This window comes from Lepisosteus oculatus, chromosome 13 (assembly GCF_040954835.1).
Source record: "Lepisosteus oculatus isolate fLepOcu1 chromosome 13, fLepOcu1.hap2, whole genome shotgun sequence".
Taxonomy (NCBI): Eukaryota; Metazoa; Chordata; class Actinopteri; order Semionotiformes; family Lepisosteidae; genus Lepisosteus; species Lepisosteus oculatus.
The window spans coordinates 4603445-4620782 of record NC_090708.1 but is presented as its reverse complement, the minus strand read 5'-3'; the positions used below and the strand labels follow the sequence as shown (position 1 = coordinate 4620782).

Here is a 17338-nt window from a genome sequence, read left to right as displayed (position 1 = left end):
ACCCCCTGTTGTGCTCAGCAAACCATAAGCCAAATGCTGTGATTACGCTCATCTGGGGCTCTTGGCTCTGCGTGTCACATGTTAGAAAACTTCTTACTGCTTCACGGATTTAGCGATGGGGGGTAATACAATGGCCAGCTGAATCTCCTTTCCGATTATTTCCTATTTTATATTGGTAAAAAGACCTCTTCAGTGACCTTTCATTCCACTTTGGACATTGTCTGCTAGAGCACCCCAACATGAAACAGCTTAATTTAATGTAACAGGCATACAGGCATTCTGTTTTAAGCTACTCGTCTGTTTAGCATGGTGAATATGGCTATTTTAATGACAAAATTAAAAGCTTTACTCCATTTTAATTTGTTGGATCTATAGCTGAGTGTAGAATCCCTGCAGACTGACAGTGAGCTAGGTGCCTGCTAAGGGTTAAGGACTAAAAATCTTATAGCAAAGGTTACAAACTCGTGCATCGCCATTATTCCACTGGTCTCATAAGGCAAATTGTGCTCCATTTGGTTTTCATAATCCATTATTTACATAGCTGTGTGGAAAGGAAACGAGATCTCCACTCAACTGCTTTGTCCACAGTGCTCAGTCAGATTAGTGCTTAATTCCTGCTAGGGATCAAGAGATATCAACCCACGTTCTTATAAAATATAAATTATAAGCAACCACGGGTTCTCCTTAAAGCCATCAGCAATGCTGTGAGAGGAAGAAGGGTAGCATTTTGTTATTATACTAAAACCAATCTCAAATCACATCCCCTTAATTCCTAATATTGTAGATTTGCAGTGGTCCAAGAAAATATTTATTTTTTCAATAACTGGAACAAAGGGTATTTAGCCCTGGGCCTGAAGAGCTACACTGTCTTTTGAATTTAGTTAAATATGAACTGTGGATGACTTCATTAGACCCATTATTTTTATATATGTTTACCAATTAATATTTTTCCAGGTCTCTACTCTGTCACTATTCTAGGAGTGCATTAAAGCTGAAGGAATTCAGCTATCTAGGAGCTGGGCAGCAGAATAATATATAAGCTCACTTAGTTGGAACACAGAGACTGTGTATCTCTGTATCTCCCTACTACAGGACTGCTGTTCAGAAAACCTGCTTTTGTGTGCTGTTTGTGACTGAGCATAATGTTCAGACTTTTGCCTCTGTGGCTGAAGTATGTCCTATCAAGAGTGGAGGTTTTTATTTAATGCTGACTCGCTGATATTTCAATAATGTAGCTCGATAGAAGAGACAGTGAGATCTACAGAGTGATGGTAATATAAGGAGACCGAAATAAGAAACAGGAACAGGCACAAGCGGCGCAAACACAAACACAAACACAATAGGAAAGTGGTCAATCCCACTATATTTTGGGGGGAGGAGGAGGTAAGGCTCAGTAAACAAGAGAATATTTACTCTGTATTTTCAGCTACTAATGGCCCGTATTAAAGCTAGTTTTATGGCTGGAAACCAGGCTGGGTGTCACAGGTTTCTTCGTGTACAGAATATTTGGATTCTGAAGGGTCACAGAGAAGTAGGAGATCATAGAACACAATTTTAATTAATAATTTACCTGTTGAATTTCCAGTGGTAAGGGGTAAACTGGTGTGTGTCTCTCCATGTCTTCTTAAAAAATAAGCTGTCTCCCTCCTTCTAAAAAACAAACACAAACACTGTATAATCCATTAAAATTGCAAAACACATTTATTGGATACTAAATGGCCTGGTTAACAAAATATCCTTACCCTGCATGTTTCACATGTACTACACCTTTCACAAGTGATTGTATAATGAGATACAATTAATTTTGCACTGTCAACTTAAAGTAATCCTTTTGGTCTATAGCATAAGAATACAAGAATGGTTACAAATGACAGGAAGCCATTTGACCCATCTGGCTGGTTTGGGAGTTAGGAGTTCACTGATGCAAGGATCTCATCCAGCTGCTTCCTGAAGGAAGACATTCAGTTCAGCTTTATTGTCATTAAACTTACACAGGTGCATAGTATAATGAAAAGTGTTTCTCATTAGTCACTCTGGTGCAGTATATAAATAGGACAGAAGATAAGACAATAGACAGTAACACAATAGCAATAAGAGTAACATGTAATAACATAACATAAATAACATGTTTCAAGTAATCAAAACTGTCCAAAATTCCGCAAACAGAGAAAATATAACAGGACAAAAACAATGCAAGGTAATTCTTGGCACAGTGCAAAAATAGTATGGTTAATTAATAAATATTAAATATTATTATGACTGGTACAGTTTTACTGGGCTATCGAGGGGACAGTACAATTTCGGCTTACATGTGTGTGTGGTGGTGTAGGAGTACAGTCGTTGTGGGTACAGGAGGACGTTAGGAGAGATCATAATATGGTGGGAGGGAGTGGGGGCGTCACCAACTTGTCAGCTCTGGGGAAGAAGCTATTTTGGAGTCTAGTTGTGTGCGACTGGAGTGACCGGAACCTTCTGCCAGATGGTAGGGGGACAAACAAGTTGTCAAACAAGACATGGCATCAGCTTCAGCAACACGGCTGGGTGGTTTGTTCCACGCTCTCACAACCTTCTGCATGAAAAGGCGCCACTTGCTCTCAGTTTTAGATGTACTGTACTTCCACACGATTTCCAGTTGTGTCCACCGGCACATGCGAAAACGAAAGCTTTATTTTCAACACGAAACCAGAAGGATTGTTTTGCTGTGAAGAGATTTAGCATGAAATGCTGAAAACATGACCACAATACAACAAGACAGGGCATCGGTGCTCAGAAAGCCCAGCCAGCACCTCTGAACACATTCTGCCTGCTGCAGTCACGTGACGGGCAAAGGAAATAATGAAGGGGCTGAATGACGACCTGAAGGGTTTCTGATTATCCTGCCTCATTCTGCTCCTGTTGTGCAGGAAATCATTAACGGCACCACGGATCCTCATACTTTAGAGGTCCGGATTAAATACGGATGAACCCACGACTTTCAATAAAACAGGTTTTTGTAAAACCTGACAAAAACCCATCAGGTCATTAAAATGTTTTTTGGGGGGATGGGCTTACAGAGGCCCAGGCCTGCACGGACCACTGGCTCCCAGCTATTTTAAGAAAAACTGGGCTCGTGTCAAAGGGCCACACTGTTTTTAGATTGGAAGTCTGTGTAATCCTAGCAGGGAAATGTGGCTAGGAGAGATGTGAGGCTGTTTCTATTATCGCTGTAAAAACAAACACACACACAACCTCAATATGACCCAACCTCAATATGACAGAACGAATTTGGGATCTGGGGCTGGTAAGGGTAGTGTGACGTGTGCAGCCTCTATATCTCCACAAGCTGTGTGTTGGGAATGCAGAGAAAACGGTACCAGACGTTGTAAACGTGTCGTGAAATCTGGAATGCATGCGCCTTTTGCGGAGCACGATTGTAATCTCCGATTCAAACTGAAGAGAATCGGAGTATTTGATAATAAGGAGGTCAAAATTAACATCGTAGTAGGGAGTGTGTATACCGGCTCTTCCATTCTTTTCATATTTATCTGTTTACTACATAGAATTATTTTGTATTTGATCTATTTCCTACCGTCATATCATACAGGGGTTGCGAATCTCTTGTTTTGTCTAGATGCTTTATAAAACAGCGCACCTACCCCTCAGGAAGATGCACGGTTTTTCCTACAACGAGGAGGTCACGCACTGTCATTGCCATTAGCCACGCTTGTGAAAAATATTAGTAATCCAGAGACTACCCGGGTGAAGGAAAGTGAGTCATTTGTCCTCACCTCTCCGCGTCCGCCAACTGATGGCTGCCCCCAAAACTTTAAATATTAAATTAAGTCCTACATCCCGCTGGTCATGAGCCGGTGCTTGGAGACCTAAGCACCAGCGGTCGCCCGTATTTTAGCTCGACATTTCCTTGCATTTTAAAAAGGTCATTACCTACCCTTATTATGATTTTTTGTCGAGGGAGGGGGCACGTCAGAGGCCGAGCTGCGACAAGAAATCAATCTGCGCTTCTCTCTCTCTCTCTCCTCTTCCGCACAGACCAGTCAGCGTTGCCCGTTGCCGTGGGAACCGCGTTCGGGTTACGCAGAGCGCGGGGCGGGAGAGAGAGCGCGCGGGGGAACCGGGTCTGACGTCCCCCCCCCAGCCTGACCCGGCCCGCCGGGCACGCGAGTCCCCCAGCGGCAGCCCGCGTGGGGGGGGAGACCGCTGGAGCCCCGGATCGCTCCCCGCGCGCGCCGCCGCCTGAGCATGCGCCGCGGCGCGTGAGGCAGACGCGCAGGCGGACCCAGAGGGAGCGTTTCTGCAATTACAGCGAGGAAGCCTACGGGTGGGAGAAAGAAAACACGTTGGCCTTCTCTCTCTTTTTTTTTGATTCAGCTAGACACACGTGTTTGTTTCCTCCTCCCCCCCCCCATGATTGTTCTAATTTTACTCTCCGCCCAAGGACTGTGTGGATGTGGGTTAACGCGGCGCGGTGTGCGTGTCGTGTTCTCTCCCAGTCAATGATGAGTCGTGCAAGACACAGCCCTTACTCATCAGCGAGGACAGCTCCGCGTCACCCACACGGCAGCAGCAGCCTCCTGTTTCCCTTTTCACGGCGAAAGCCGACGCCATACCAGTGGGCAGGTGTGACAAAGGCAGATCCAACCCTCGAACCCTTGACCTTTCCGTCTCTGGTATACGAAGCGCCCCTGCGTGCAGTCAAACCTGTTGTCAGAGGTCGCACTGGGCTCTCGTTTCCAGAATCCCCCCTCGATAAGACTATTAATGGGAAACCCGAATCACACCAGCCGCACTGAGGTTTGCTTTCAAGGACATGGATGTACTTGAAATCACAGGGTATTTGTTGGGGTTTTTTTTTTTCCAAATAAAAATGATAATTACTTGCTAAAATATTCCAGGCTGTATACGGTTTCATGAAGCGGTCTGATCTCGTCTGCCGCTTCACCTCTCGGCTCGTTTGAACAAGACAAGCCCCAGACACGACCCGGCGGGCCGGCGGACGCTCTCCGCCTCGTGGAGGGGGGGGGGCGGGCGTCGGCAGCGCCGCGTGCGATGTCAATGAGGAATCCTCGCGCGGGAGGGAGGGGAGATTAAGGCCAACTCGCGAACAAGCAGTTGCACGAATTACCCCCCCCCCCCCCCCCCCCCGCACACGGCGATCTGCTCCGCTTCACAGTCCGCTGGAGAAGAGCACGTTCTCCCGGCGGCACGGAGAACTCCTTCCTGCACCCCCCGGAGCGAGGCAAATTGGGGCGCGCAGCGGGGGAACTACCCCCCGTGTAGAGGCGATTACCGACAGACTCGAGTTTTCCACAGAGCCGGTGTTTGTCTTTGAGGACCTCCAACGAGGGAAGAAAAAAAAACTCGAATCCAATCAGACTGGATAAAATGAATCAACACTTATTTATTTCTTTTTTTTTTTACAAGGGCCGACATAACTTCCCAGGTGCGATACTAAGCAACGTCCATAACCAGTCCCGGGGGCTGTTTCTGCGCCCGGGCCGCTCAAGCCCACAGTTGGTGATCGTATGTTAGTGTCATTTCGGTCAGGACAAAAGGAAAAGGGGGGAAAAATAATGTGCATTACTTTGATCCCCCTAATACTTTGAAAATACGCGGACCCCCGTTTCGAATTATTACTCGGACCCTCTCGTATCGTGCCATCACCGGCTTCTTTGTAAACTCTTCAGTTGCAAACCAGAGCCCTTTCCGCCACCTCAAGCATTTCTGTCTGCTGGAAGCTAAACACCAAATGGGTCATATCGCCGTCTGCACGCAAATCTGTCTTGTTCGTTTTCGCGTGCACGGCTCGTCGGACAAATCAATCAAAACCGACAGGAGGGATATCGCATCTCACGTTTGACCCCTTCCGCTTCACACCAGCAAATGGTAATAGCGTGACTGTGCTGCTCCTACCTTATCAGTTTCGTGAAAAGCAGATATAATATATTCACCCCACCCTCTCGGACACCTGACACACTCCGACAGCCAGGAAAACGCTGAGGGAGTCACACAGACCGCGTGTGTGATCCGCTCTCCCCCCCAAGATAAAAAGGAAATACGAGATATTTTAATCAGAAGTTAAAACCGAATGTGAATAAGCAAATTGGGGGAAACAAAGAGTTTCATTGCGCGTAGAACAGCGTGTGTCTTGAGGCAGAAAACGCCTTACTGTAGCTCCCAATGGGTGAATTCTGCTTGAGGTTTACAGCGACTAAACTAGACGCCCCCACTTAGCCGTAAGTTTGAAGTGTTCCCACCCTTCATAATCAAGAATAAACTCAAACAGAGTCCTTTGATCGCACACCAGTGCAGTTGGGGGGTTTTACGGCTCTCGTGCGTGTGTGACAGCCAGGCACAGATCGATTTGCATGAGAGACGCGGGGAGCGCTCGGGCTGCTCTCACGCCAAGGCTCTGCGTTACAAATCTGAGCTCTTGGATGTCGTGACTATTTTCCGGGAGATCAGTTCAAATAACCGCAGTGTGACTGTGAATCAAGGCAGTCACGCAGCAACCAGGCAGGGGAGGGAATCCAGATTAGCAGTGTTAAAACAGTTTACGTGCAATCTGCTTAAACCCAGGGTTGGACGTATAAATGTTTTATTAGGGGTAGACGTAAACTTAACACGAGTACTAGGTGATGAAACCAACATTTTGCAGACTTAAAAGGCTAGGTTGGATTTTTTTTAATGAAGTGTTCACACTAAAAGACAGTTTTATATGTCCACATGCCTGTATTTGTGAACACACAAAATAAAAACAGGTTTACAGATCGGGTTTTCTGTCGAGTCCTGTAGAAGCTTAACACGCTTCTGTTCCGAGTGTAGAGAAGGCTGACCGCGTTTATAATGTCTGAGCGAAAAGGACTAAAAAACATGCTAAAACTGGCATATGAGTTGAAGGTACTTTGTGAGACACGCCCTGCTCTTCTCTTCGACGCTCCATTGATTTGCTGCAATTAGAATAAATCCTCGTTCTAAACACGTCCATTTGGTAGTAAAACCAGGGTGACTCAGGCTTGACTATAGGTATAGTCTTTTCGCTTCGCAATCTGTCCCACACCCATGCGCTATTATAATTGTGAGATGTGGCGTACAGAGTCAAGATATACATGTGCTATTGCTTACAGACACAAGAGCAGACACAGTGGGGGAGGGGTGTGGTCTAGGAAGCCGAGTGTAAAATTCACATTAAGCTTCATTACCTCATTAAGCGAAACAGAACTCCAGTCTTGTGCATGAGCCCTGCGGTGACACACCCAGCCGAGTGAATGAACCCCCCCCCAGAAAAAGACCACCCACACAAGGGATGAGAGGGTTAAGACCCCAATCCCTTTAATCTTTCCATCTCTCTGGTCCTGAGACTATCTCCAATCCTGTCCACTTGAGAAGGGTTCCATAATGGAGAGCTATTGTCTTTAGGGGTGGCACCTCTGTTGACCTCAGGTAGCTCAGGTTACGTTTTGACCTCTGAAGCCCGACCCCTTAGTAACTGGACCAAGAGGAGTTATCTTACCGAGACCCACCTGCCTTTGTAGTCTGCAAACTAGGGGAACGGGGCTAGACTTTAATCTGCCGCGGTCGGCTCCCATTTTTAGGAAAAGGTGGACGGTTCTTTTTTTTATTATTTTTGAATTGTCACCCGAGAGATCTGTGGAGAGCAGGGAAGTGAGAAGCCGACAGTCTGTGGAAAACAGAAGGTCGAGAACTCCTCTCAACACTGTGATACCAATTGAGAACTTATCTAAGAAAAAATCACCAGCGGTGTTGTAGTTGGAACAATGGGATTTTAAAATGATTAATGATCTCATTAGCTCACGAAAAACGCATGCAGTTGGGTTTGCAGTGTGGATGTATACCATTTCAGGTATTATTAAATCGTAAAGTTCTTGTGTTTATTGTGTTTTTATGTGCGACAGGAATATAAAATTCTTAAAAACCGAATTGTTTTTTAACGGGATTTTTTAGACCAAGTGCACAGGATTGGCAGAGAAATCCCAGATCACACCGCTCTGCAAAATTTATTTCTCCACTGGTCTTTTTTCTTACTTTCACAGCGCCAAACTTTTCTGTACTAGAAGTGCTTAGTTTCTTTTCTCTCTTTTTGTTAATCTCCGTGCTGCTCAGACATTCAATTTGGCAACTTCATGTTAAACCAAGCTTAAAAGTCTCTGTTGCAATTGTGCTTTTACTTTGATGGAATACAAGTGTTGCTGTTAATATTTTAAATTATACTGCACTCTGGGCTGCCTGGCATGAAAGTCAGAAGTCTACATGCAAAGTCATCAAATCGTCTACCTGGGGAGCTTCAAAGGAGTAGCTGACAGCTGCAATCAAGCAGCGACAGAGAAAAGTGCACGCCATTCAGAGTAAATAAGTAAAGTAGAAGTGGAACAGGATTATGTAAAAAAGCTCACTTAAACTTCATGTAACCAGAACATTCATCTTACATTACGGGGCTCCTTTTTAAGGGCGTCTTTGGGAATGGGATTCAAAAGTTGAATTTAAGGCAGACCAGAATGTGTATGTTTTTTGTTTTGTCCATTGAAACTTACCTGAAGCCCCTTGCTTTTATAAAAATCACCCTTAAGCTATGCCATTTGGTTTGGAGATGCGACTTTCCCCAAAGCAACTCCTCAATGTCTTTGCACTGGGTAAAAGGTACAAAGTGATGTCCTGGCAAATCACCCAGCTATATTCCCATTCACATTCTTGATGACTCTGTGTGTCGTTAGATTCGTATGCCAGGTGAGCTGTTACATTATCATGTATCTTTCGATACAATGAAGTGCCAAAGAATGCAAAGTGTACGTAGCCTGTGCAATACACTCAATCTTGATTGCTAGGAAAATGTTCACAACCCAACACAGTGCTCTCTGTTGGAGCACTTTGTCAGTGGATATTTTCACACCAGCTATGCAAAGACCAGAGATAGCATTTAAACAAGGGCGGAGAGCACGCCGAAGAGGAAGAGGGGTGGATCAGCCTTGTCCTCCCAACGAGAAGGCGAGGAAGATGTCGTTGCATGCAGAGGTCTCCTGGCCTTTCAGACAGATGGGCCCAGATGAGTGTGCTGGTGTCCTGCTGCCATCAATCCCTGCAATTCTGGGGTTCAAAACACGGAATCGAGGCAACAACATTGCTTTCAGATGATGTGCATTCAGGAGAACTCGGTGGTCATGGTTAATTTTCCTCCCACAAAGGAAACATCGTGGCCAGAGGCAGGCTCAGACGACTTTAGATCACATTGCAAAGCTTTCTGTTTTGTTTCTAATTAGGCTGATTCATTCTATTCATATCACAGATAAATTACAAATACCTTTGTATGCTGCCTCCTTATATTGCTATTTCTTCACATGGATTCCTGTAATCGTGACATAACTGTAATGCTTTCATGTTTAAGTGCCCACATTTCCTAAAAGTCTACTTAAATAGAAGAATATAGCATGACTCTTGGACTTGGCTTCCTGACTTTCTAGTTTAAAGTATTTTAAGCTTCCTTAGCTATGTGTATATCCAGGCTTGTTGCCATGAGAACGCTCTGCAGGAAAATGGGATTTTTATTGTATTAATCTGCTCTTACCTTTCACATCATTGCAGACACATGGACTTAATGTGGGCCATGGTCTCATAGTTAAGCTTGCTGTTTCAGGGTCCTAGTGCTATGCTTTTCCTCTGTCTGTCCTTAAATGATAGATGCTGGTAGGAAAGGAATCTCCAGTCCTGATCCTGAAGAGTACTAATATAATTAGCCTTATAGGACACCTGTTTCTAAAGGTTGAGAACACTCTTCTAACCCTCTTCTAATTCTGCTCTCCTTACTGTCCCCCCAGCCCGTCTACATTGTATGGGTGACAGGGCCTTCTCCTGTTATGTCCCCCAGCTCTGGAACTCTCCCCAAGGATATCAGAGAGTCACCTTCTCTAAACTTCTTCAAATCCAGACTCAAAACCCTCTTCTTCAGAAAAGCCTTTACTTAACTGGTTCCATTCTTCACCCCTCTGCTCTTCTTAGTACCACCATCCACATTCTCCTCTGTATATTGTAATTGTGTTTTATCTGGTGTATTCTTCTTATTTATATTTGTTGTCATCCTATACAGCACTTTGAGAAGCCACCTTTAATGGCGCTATAGAAAATAAAGTGTATTATTATTATTAACTCCTGTAAGATAGTGATGCTTAAACTTACATTAAGCTTGTCATCCAATCAGATAAAAGACCTCTGGACCTCAAGGCCTGAAGTGTAGTCAGAGTTCAGCCCCAGATGATATAGAAACGATTTAATTAAGCACATGACCTGGTTAATGTGGTAACAATGGAACTATTTAGCGTCTTTAGACGTTGGTCATTTAAACCACCTGGTTTGGGGCTCTCCAAGACCAGGGATGGAGACCCCTGGGGTGGAGCGTATTAAAAAAGAAGGTCTTGAGAAAGACGTAGAAACATATCCCAAAACAAAGATTTAATGTAATGCAACTGTGATATACGACTTGGGGAAAAAAAGTTTCATGTCTTTTTCATGCTTTTGGGTATCATCTCTAGAAACAGGCTATAAAGGGTGGAGCAACAGCCCATCTTCCAATGTGTTTTACTAGGCAGAACTCCAAGTTCTCCTCGTCTGATTGGCATCAAATGCACTTTGTTAGTTATCTGCAGCAGTAGGACCACCCCCGTACAAACTACTGTAGAAATACACAAGGCTTCATGCAGATTTCGGGACTCATACAGCTGTTGGTCAAAGCATATTGCAAAGGTTTCCCACTAATTACATGAAACCTATTGAATTGTTCAAGGTGAGATTATAACCAAGAATGGGAAGATGTAAATTCAATAGTGATCTGATCTGATCTGATCTGATCTGAAGAATTAAAAGGATTCGGCAGTTGGCAATCTTTTTTAGGTCTCTATTGTTCTGATCTGTTCATGTTCTATTTAATCACATGACATAGATATTGACCCCTTTTATCCTAAAAATATATTTGTTTAACATTTTTGCAGAATAAATCAGGAGCAGCTTGTCCATGAAAACCAGTGAAGTTCACAGTGTTTGTCTGGTTAACAACATCAAAACACTGAAGTGCATTTGGCTGGACTTAGAACTCATATGGAGCACGGCCTAGTTTTCTAAGAAGTGTGTTTTTTATGTGTCCCATGTGGAAGTCTGAATCTTGTTTACTGAGCAGGTCGAATTGTGCAGGCACAGCTCATTATGTATTTTGGTTACTGCTCTCTGTTTTCCAATATATGTGGGTGTGTCACCATATCTCTTAAAAAAGCTTTTTTTTTGCAAAATGTGTTCAAATATTGCATTCTGTTTCTCACGCATAGTCTTCCAAACTATCTCTGGGGCCGACCATATTTTCTGTCAGACAGAAATGTCCAACCTAGCCAGAGCCAGGGCCATTTCCAAAGGGATGGAATAATTATCTTACAGGAGTTTTCAGTGCAACACATTATTATACTACATTTTATTTGGCAGAGACACAAGAAGGCACATGTTTCAAATGAGTACGTGCTCATCTCTATTTCCAATATGTAGGCCTGATTTTACCCCATGTACTAGACCCAGTTTACAAGCCCCGTATTGGATAGCAGCTCCTCACTGTGCTGAAGGCCCAGGCCCCTAGTAATGAACAAGAAGCCATAGAGTGCTGTGTTTATCATCTGCAATAGACACGAAGGTTAAACATTTATTAAATGTAAGTCTAATTCTTGGAACCTGAGTCTTACCATCACTGCTTGTGCTTTCTTGGACTGACTGCTAAGCTAAGGCTTTGGAAAATGAGGTGCCACCGTTGATACAAGGACTCAGTTCCGAATGGAACGTCTTTCGCAAATGTCATTTTTACAGCTTACCATTTTTATCCGACAGCTCCAATGCAGGGAAAAGTTAAAGTGCCGTCCAACGTCACATGAATCGATGAAACGGCGATGAAGTTCCCAAAGAAAAAACGTGTAACTCTCTCTGTGTCATTGAGGAATCTCAGCTATTCCAGCAGGAGATTCCTCACATGACATGAGGACCGCATTCTCTTTGCCTGCGGTTTTTGCACAGGAGCACGAGACGCAGTCGTGCCGATGTGTGGCAGTACTTGTCTGTTGACTTGAGGTGACTGCACGTGTGCCGGCTCATCCTTCATCACCTTCGTGCGCCACCGCTTTAAAAAGCCCCGACCTCTGCCACCTCCGCCGTCTAGACCCTGGAGCTTGAAGTCGATCGTTCGGGTTTATGCGGTAGTCGTGGGACTTCCTCTGAGCTCATTCATCTTGTGGCACTCCTATATAACTGCACCTCCTTACCTCCCTCCTGCCACTTTCCCGTCATATCCCCCTTCAGAGAGGCTTCGCACCACAGTAAATTCCAACACACAGAAGCCACACCGCACCACGACAGGTCTGAGGGTAGCAGGACCACGGTGCCCCGCGTTTCCCAACACTTGCCCAGACCGAGGTGGAACCAGCAGAGCCAAAAACAAACGGCTTCCCATCGGAGGGGGCGGTGAGCCCAAGCGACAGGATTAGTTCATCTGATGTCAATTTAACGTTACAAGGACAACTTTGGCCAGCGTGCTATCCAGATACCAGAAGGGTTCAAACAGTTCAGTGAAAGGTTTCTGAAATCCGTTTTTTGGCGTGGTCTCTGATGGAATAAGACCGGGATGCCGTCGCTGTGCAGTCAGTCGTCTCTTGTCTCGTGTTCTAGTTTTAAACGGCTGTCTGAACGCACATGGCACTGAAGGGCAAAGGCGACCTTAAATGACGGGGTGCATGAACTCTCTTCCTCAGAATGTCTATACTTGAGAGACCAAGTCAGCATGACCGTAAGCACATAACTGTGTGGGAAATCATACAGCTTCCTGTCAATAACTGCATCTGCTAGGAGAACTCTGCTGTCAGAAGGGGCTGGTAATGAGGCAGACAGCCGTGGACCATCGGAAGTGGGGAGATTATTTGACACGGGAGACCCGGTGGCAGTCACCAAGGGAAATTCGACAAGCACAACAAACAGCCAGCACCTAACAAATATTTCTGTTTAAAGATGGCTCCGCTGCCCTCACATTCAGACAGCTGTATTAAATTGCTGAAAACAGGCATACAAAGAATTTTAATATGGGCAAAAAATAAATAAATCTTATTTCGAAACTCAATTGCAGCTGCTGCAGCGCGGAGACGTGGGTCAAATCGGTTTCTTTTAACCGCGGACATGTTTAAAGTTCATTCACCTTTCTGGCAATGTAGTTTAATGTAATACTCTTGTCCTGGCAGGTGTACTTTGCTGCTGTACTACAACATTATTGGGAATTCGCATTAAAAAGCTATATTGTAGACAAATGAGCAGTGATGTATTTTTATTTACTTAAGTACCTTCTTGTTGCGTTTTATTGTATACATATATAACAAATACAATAAACAAGACATGCGAGCCATTTAAAACCTCACCGTGTAAAAAGAGAAAAAGAACAGACGTTTTTTTAAAATATAACTTTAGCCCAGTGAAGTTTTTTTTTCCCACAAGGTGTTTGGAACGCTATTTGAAGTTACTGTTTCTGTATCTCCATGCTAGCTAGCTTTCTTGTTGCGAGAAAGGAAAACAGAAATCAATTCCCCCTCATAACCCAGAATCCGTCTGTTGTGAAATTCAGACGCACAGACTCGTCCTCCCTCCCTCTCCCCCGACAACATGCAATACCGCACGAGCTGGAAACCTCTTCCTCCCGAAGACGGCTTTTCTTTTAAGGGGAGCACAGAAGGAGAAAAAAAAAACTTGAAAACCTCTTGCGTTTGCAAAGCCACTCCCATTTCTCAGCTTGTTTAATTATTGGGCAGGGCCTGGGATGAGTTTAGCAGGCGCATTGCTGCCGTACATTCCTGAGGGCTTAACATCCTGTTGCCTTTCTCCACCTCGACAATGCTTTCACATGGCTCATACAGTGAGGCACGTACACATGTCTGTTCTTGGGCAATGCTGTACCCAAGCGCCGAGGATCGCTTCAAACAGGAAATTGATGCCAGAGGGCAAGCATTCAGCCTTCAATCCCGGCATGAAGCACTTCTGCCTACACTGCGGCTAGACAGACTTCCTGGAGATTTCTGCAGCTCATTGGCTCCAATCGAGGAGTGCAAATTGTCTGGATGCGCTTTAGAAATATTATGTTTTCAACTTGATCAAAACTGCAGATGAAGAACCAGAAGGCTTTTTTTTATCACTTGAAGTTGTGCTGTAGAAAAGCAAAAGGGTTCTTGCCTCAGACCTTTTAATAAAATCCAGATAATCCTCTGGCCCTTTCCTGTAGCTTTCTGTCCGGTTGGTCATATAATTCAAAGTTTCTGGAATGCTAGTTTTGCAGTTAGTGGTCTGCCCCTCAAATGTGTGGCCCGCTGTTTACTGCGCTCCCAAACAAGACCGACTGAGAAGCCGTCACACAGTCGGCGTTATTCATTTGGCCTTTCCCCTTGGACAAACTGCAGGTCTGCAGGTCTGCTGAGGGCCAACCTTTTGGATGAGAGTGACAGGGAGCTTTTTGGTTGGTCACTGTTGATGCCCCCAGCAACTGGACTGCGCGGTCGAGTCTTGCCTCATTAAGACTGGGACCAGTTTCGAGTCTGCTCTTGGTAAAGGCCTTCTTCACTGCGGTCGTGCTAGTGAGTGGAATTCTCGGAGCGCTTCAAGAGAGGTTGAAACAACCCCGCTCGCCAGTTTCAATTACTTCCGCCCTTGTGAACCAGGAATGAGCCCTGCCCGCCTTTATCTGAACGTCCTTGCACCTTTTTCCCACTCTCAGTGGTCACGATCCGCCCTTCCTCAGGGGTTGGGCCTGGCCTGGAAACTGTCCTCTGTGAGATTACTCTCCAGGGCGCCAAACCTTGCTCAAACTGAGACACCACAGTAACAGCCGCCTCTGTGGAGAACAAGGAGTACTAGATTCTCGTCCTGCTCGCTTCACAACTGGCAGACTGCTAGTGCTCTGGCTTTCTCCAGGTCTGGTGTTTCCTGCATTTCAAGATGCTGAGTGGAAAATGTACAAGTCTGAATTAGAATAATTTCAAATTTAAACATGAAGTATGTATTTGGCATTTCTTAGAAACAGTGTATCCTGCTTTTTCTGAATTCATACTAAAAACAACTTTTATCATTTAAAGATTATATTTTACTTAGAGGGAGGTCAATTGCCAAAGCATATAAAAGCTTATAATATATATATATATTTTAAAATGTCGGTCTAGATAGCTAAGCCATAGTGATTTTAATTCTGCTTCAGGAAACATTCACAACTTTGCTGTACTTTGAAAAAAAAAGCCATGTTTCTAAATAATTTCTAGAAAGAAATCTAGACTTGCTTCTGTGGAAACTTTCAGAAATCTAATTAGGAAAAATAACAAAGACAACACAGCCACTGCCAAGCGAGAACAACCTGCTTATTCACCCATATCCATATCCTGCCCAAGGTCTGACTGGCTGCGTTTTAAACACGAAACCTCCTTTTAGGCAAAGACAGAAATTATTACCAAACCTGCATAGCAGTTTTGGAACAGCAGATGCTGCGGAGTTTTTGTTACTCTACAGCAAGGTGCTCCATACAAAAGAAAAGCCTAAGGGTCACGACTGAATTCAGCTTAGTTGTCACTGATGAAGGTCCTACAGAGCCAACTGTTTTAAGGGTTACCCAAAGTTCACAATACAATCCTTCCCATATTTGGCTTCCCCTACTCTTAAAGGCTTATGTTAAAAATTTGAAATGATGGAATCCAAACAGGAATGTTCATTGGTTGCAGCTGGTCACCACTATACAATATGGACTTGCAGAACGCAGGCTTAAACCTTTTTATTAGACTCTCAGATGGAGCTGAGTCTCCACACACACGTTGTGTGCCACCCAAACAATTTCAGCTTTTAAATTATTAAAGATGGAAGTTTTAATAAGGTATAATGCACATCCCTCTCTCAACACAAGTCTATATGATTCATTGAAGTATAAAGTGTGCCATTCATTCAAGGACTAAATTATTAAACAGTGAGATTACCTCATGTTAAATTTGAACTTCTGTTGTAGATCGAACAACAGCTTTAGTATTCAGCCTAACTCTGACCCAGGCAGTGAACCAGGCACTTTAAAAAACAGGACATGCTTAAATTATCTTCAGTCCTGGGCTTACGAGCTGATCAATTATGAATTAAGCTGATATGGAATTCACACCCGAGTTCTTTTATATTGATGTTCCTCCCTGAAGACCTTCTGCCTCTGACTCACGCCACCCAAACCTACAAACTGCTATCAGTTAACAAAATTCCTTGCAGTGAGGCAGCAGACACAGGTAACTATTGGTTTCTGAACAGGCTGTTAGGAAGATCCACAGAAAAACACAAGGAAGTCTGCACCACAATTATTGTGCATAGGCAGAAAGCAGGGAGGTGACTCTCACATTCTTGGAGAGTACAGACAAGCACGCAGACCTTCAAGAAAGTAAGATCAAAGTTAGGAGGGTGAAACCGAAGAGCACACTTTAGACAAATCAGCTGTAGACTTTTTCAAGTTGTCAGTTTTTTTTTAAAAGGGCCCAAAATAAACCCCACTCCACCATGAGAGCATAAAAAAGTGAATATGTGGACAACCGAGTGGAAACAGATTTCCCCCAGACGAAAGCGGGCACTTTTTTCGGGATTTTCGGGGTTGCGACGGATGACACGTTGTGATTCGTGGGATTGATTGACCATGAGCCACATAAGAACCAACGGGTCTGAAGGAGCCGTATTCGTCTCTGGCTTTGCTGTTTCTCATGGGTGTGATGCCGAACTCTGTAAACGAATGGGGGGGGGTTACCTCCCTGATGAGCACTAGGAAAACAAGTCTGAGCTGAGCGGAGACATCCAACCTGGTCCAGGAGGGCCAGCGTTCCTGTAGGTTTTCTTAACAAGCTGTACTAGTGTCTGGCTTAATTGGCTCAATTTAACAGCTGCTCCCATCTCTTAGTGCGCTGATGCTTTAAAGAGACCTAGGAAGCTTACAGACACTCTGGGCCTTTCAGGAACAAAATTGGACAGCCCTGCTCTCGGGTATCTGAGCATGTACGATGGTTCATTTACTTCCAATTTTCTAAACTATTTTTAAAATAACACCCTAAAGTTTTTCAATAAAATAAAATAGAAAAGCAATCATCATGTTTCCCCCAGAACTGTCTCTTATCCCACACCACTCCAGTTTGCTAATAACCATTTTAGGTCCTGGCTTGAAAACACTCCTTAATGAAGATGATTAACATATCCAATCGTTTAGCACTTGAATGATGAGCGCAAAAAAAAACTGGCTCCAAAGATACCTACTGCTCACTGCAATTCATTAGCT

General features: G+C 44.3%; 1 protein-coding gene across 4 annotated transcripts in view; it reads right to left on the bottom strand.

The window, feature by feature from the left end:
• Nucleotides 1-4403, bottom strand: part of lekr1 (Leucine-, glutamate- and lysine-rich protein 1) — a 50554-nt gene extending 46151 nt beyond the window's left edge. The window contains exons 1-2 of one of the 4 annotated variants that reach the window (XM_069197627.1): nucleotides 3929-4403; nucleotides 1571-1650 (exon numbers count right to left, since the gene is read on the bottom strand). In XM_069197627.1, the coding sequence (XP_069053728.1) occupies nucleotides 1571-1618 (48 nt within the window). In that variant the 5' untranslated portion in view covers nucleotides 1619-1650; nucleotides 3929-4403. Of the gene's footprint in view, nucleotides 1-1570; nucleotides 1652-3767; nucleotides 3892-3928 lie in introns of those variants that run through there. The other 3 variants (XM_069197628.1, XM_069197629.1, XM_069197630.1) reach the window with 3 other exon arrangements.
• Nucleotides 4404-17338: the final 12935 nt, after the last annotated feature.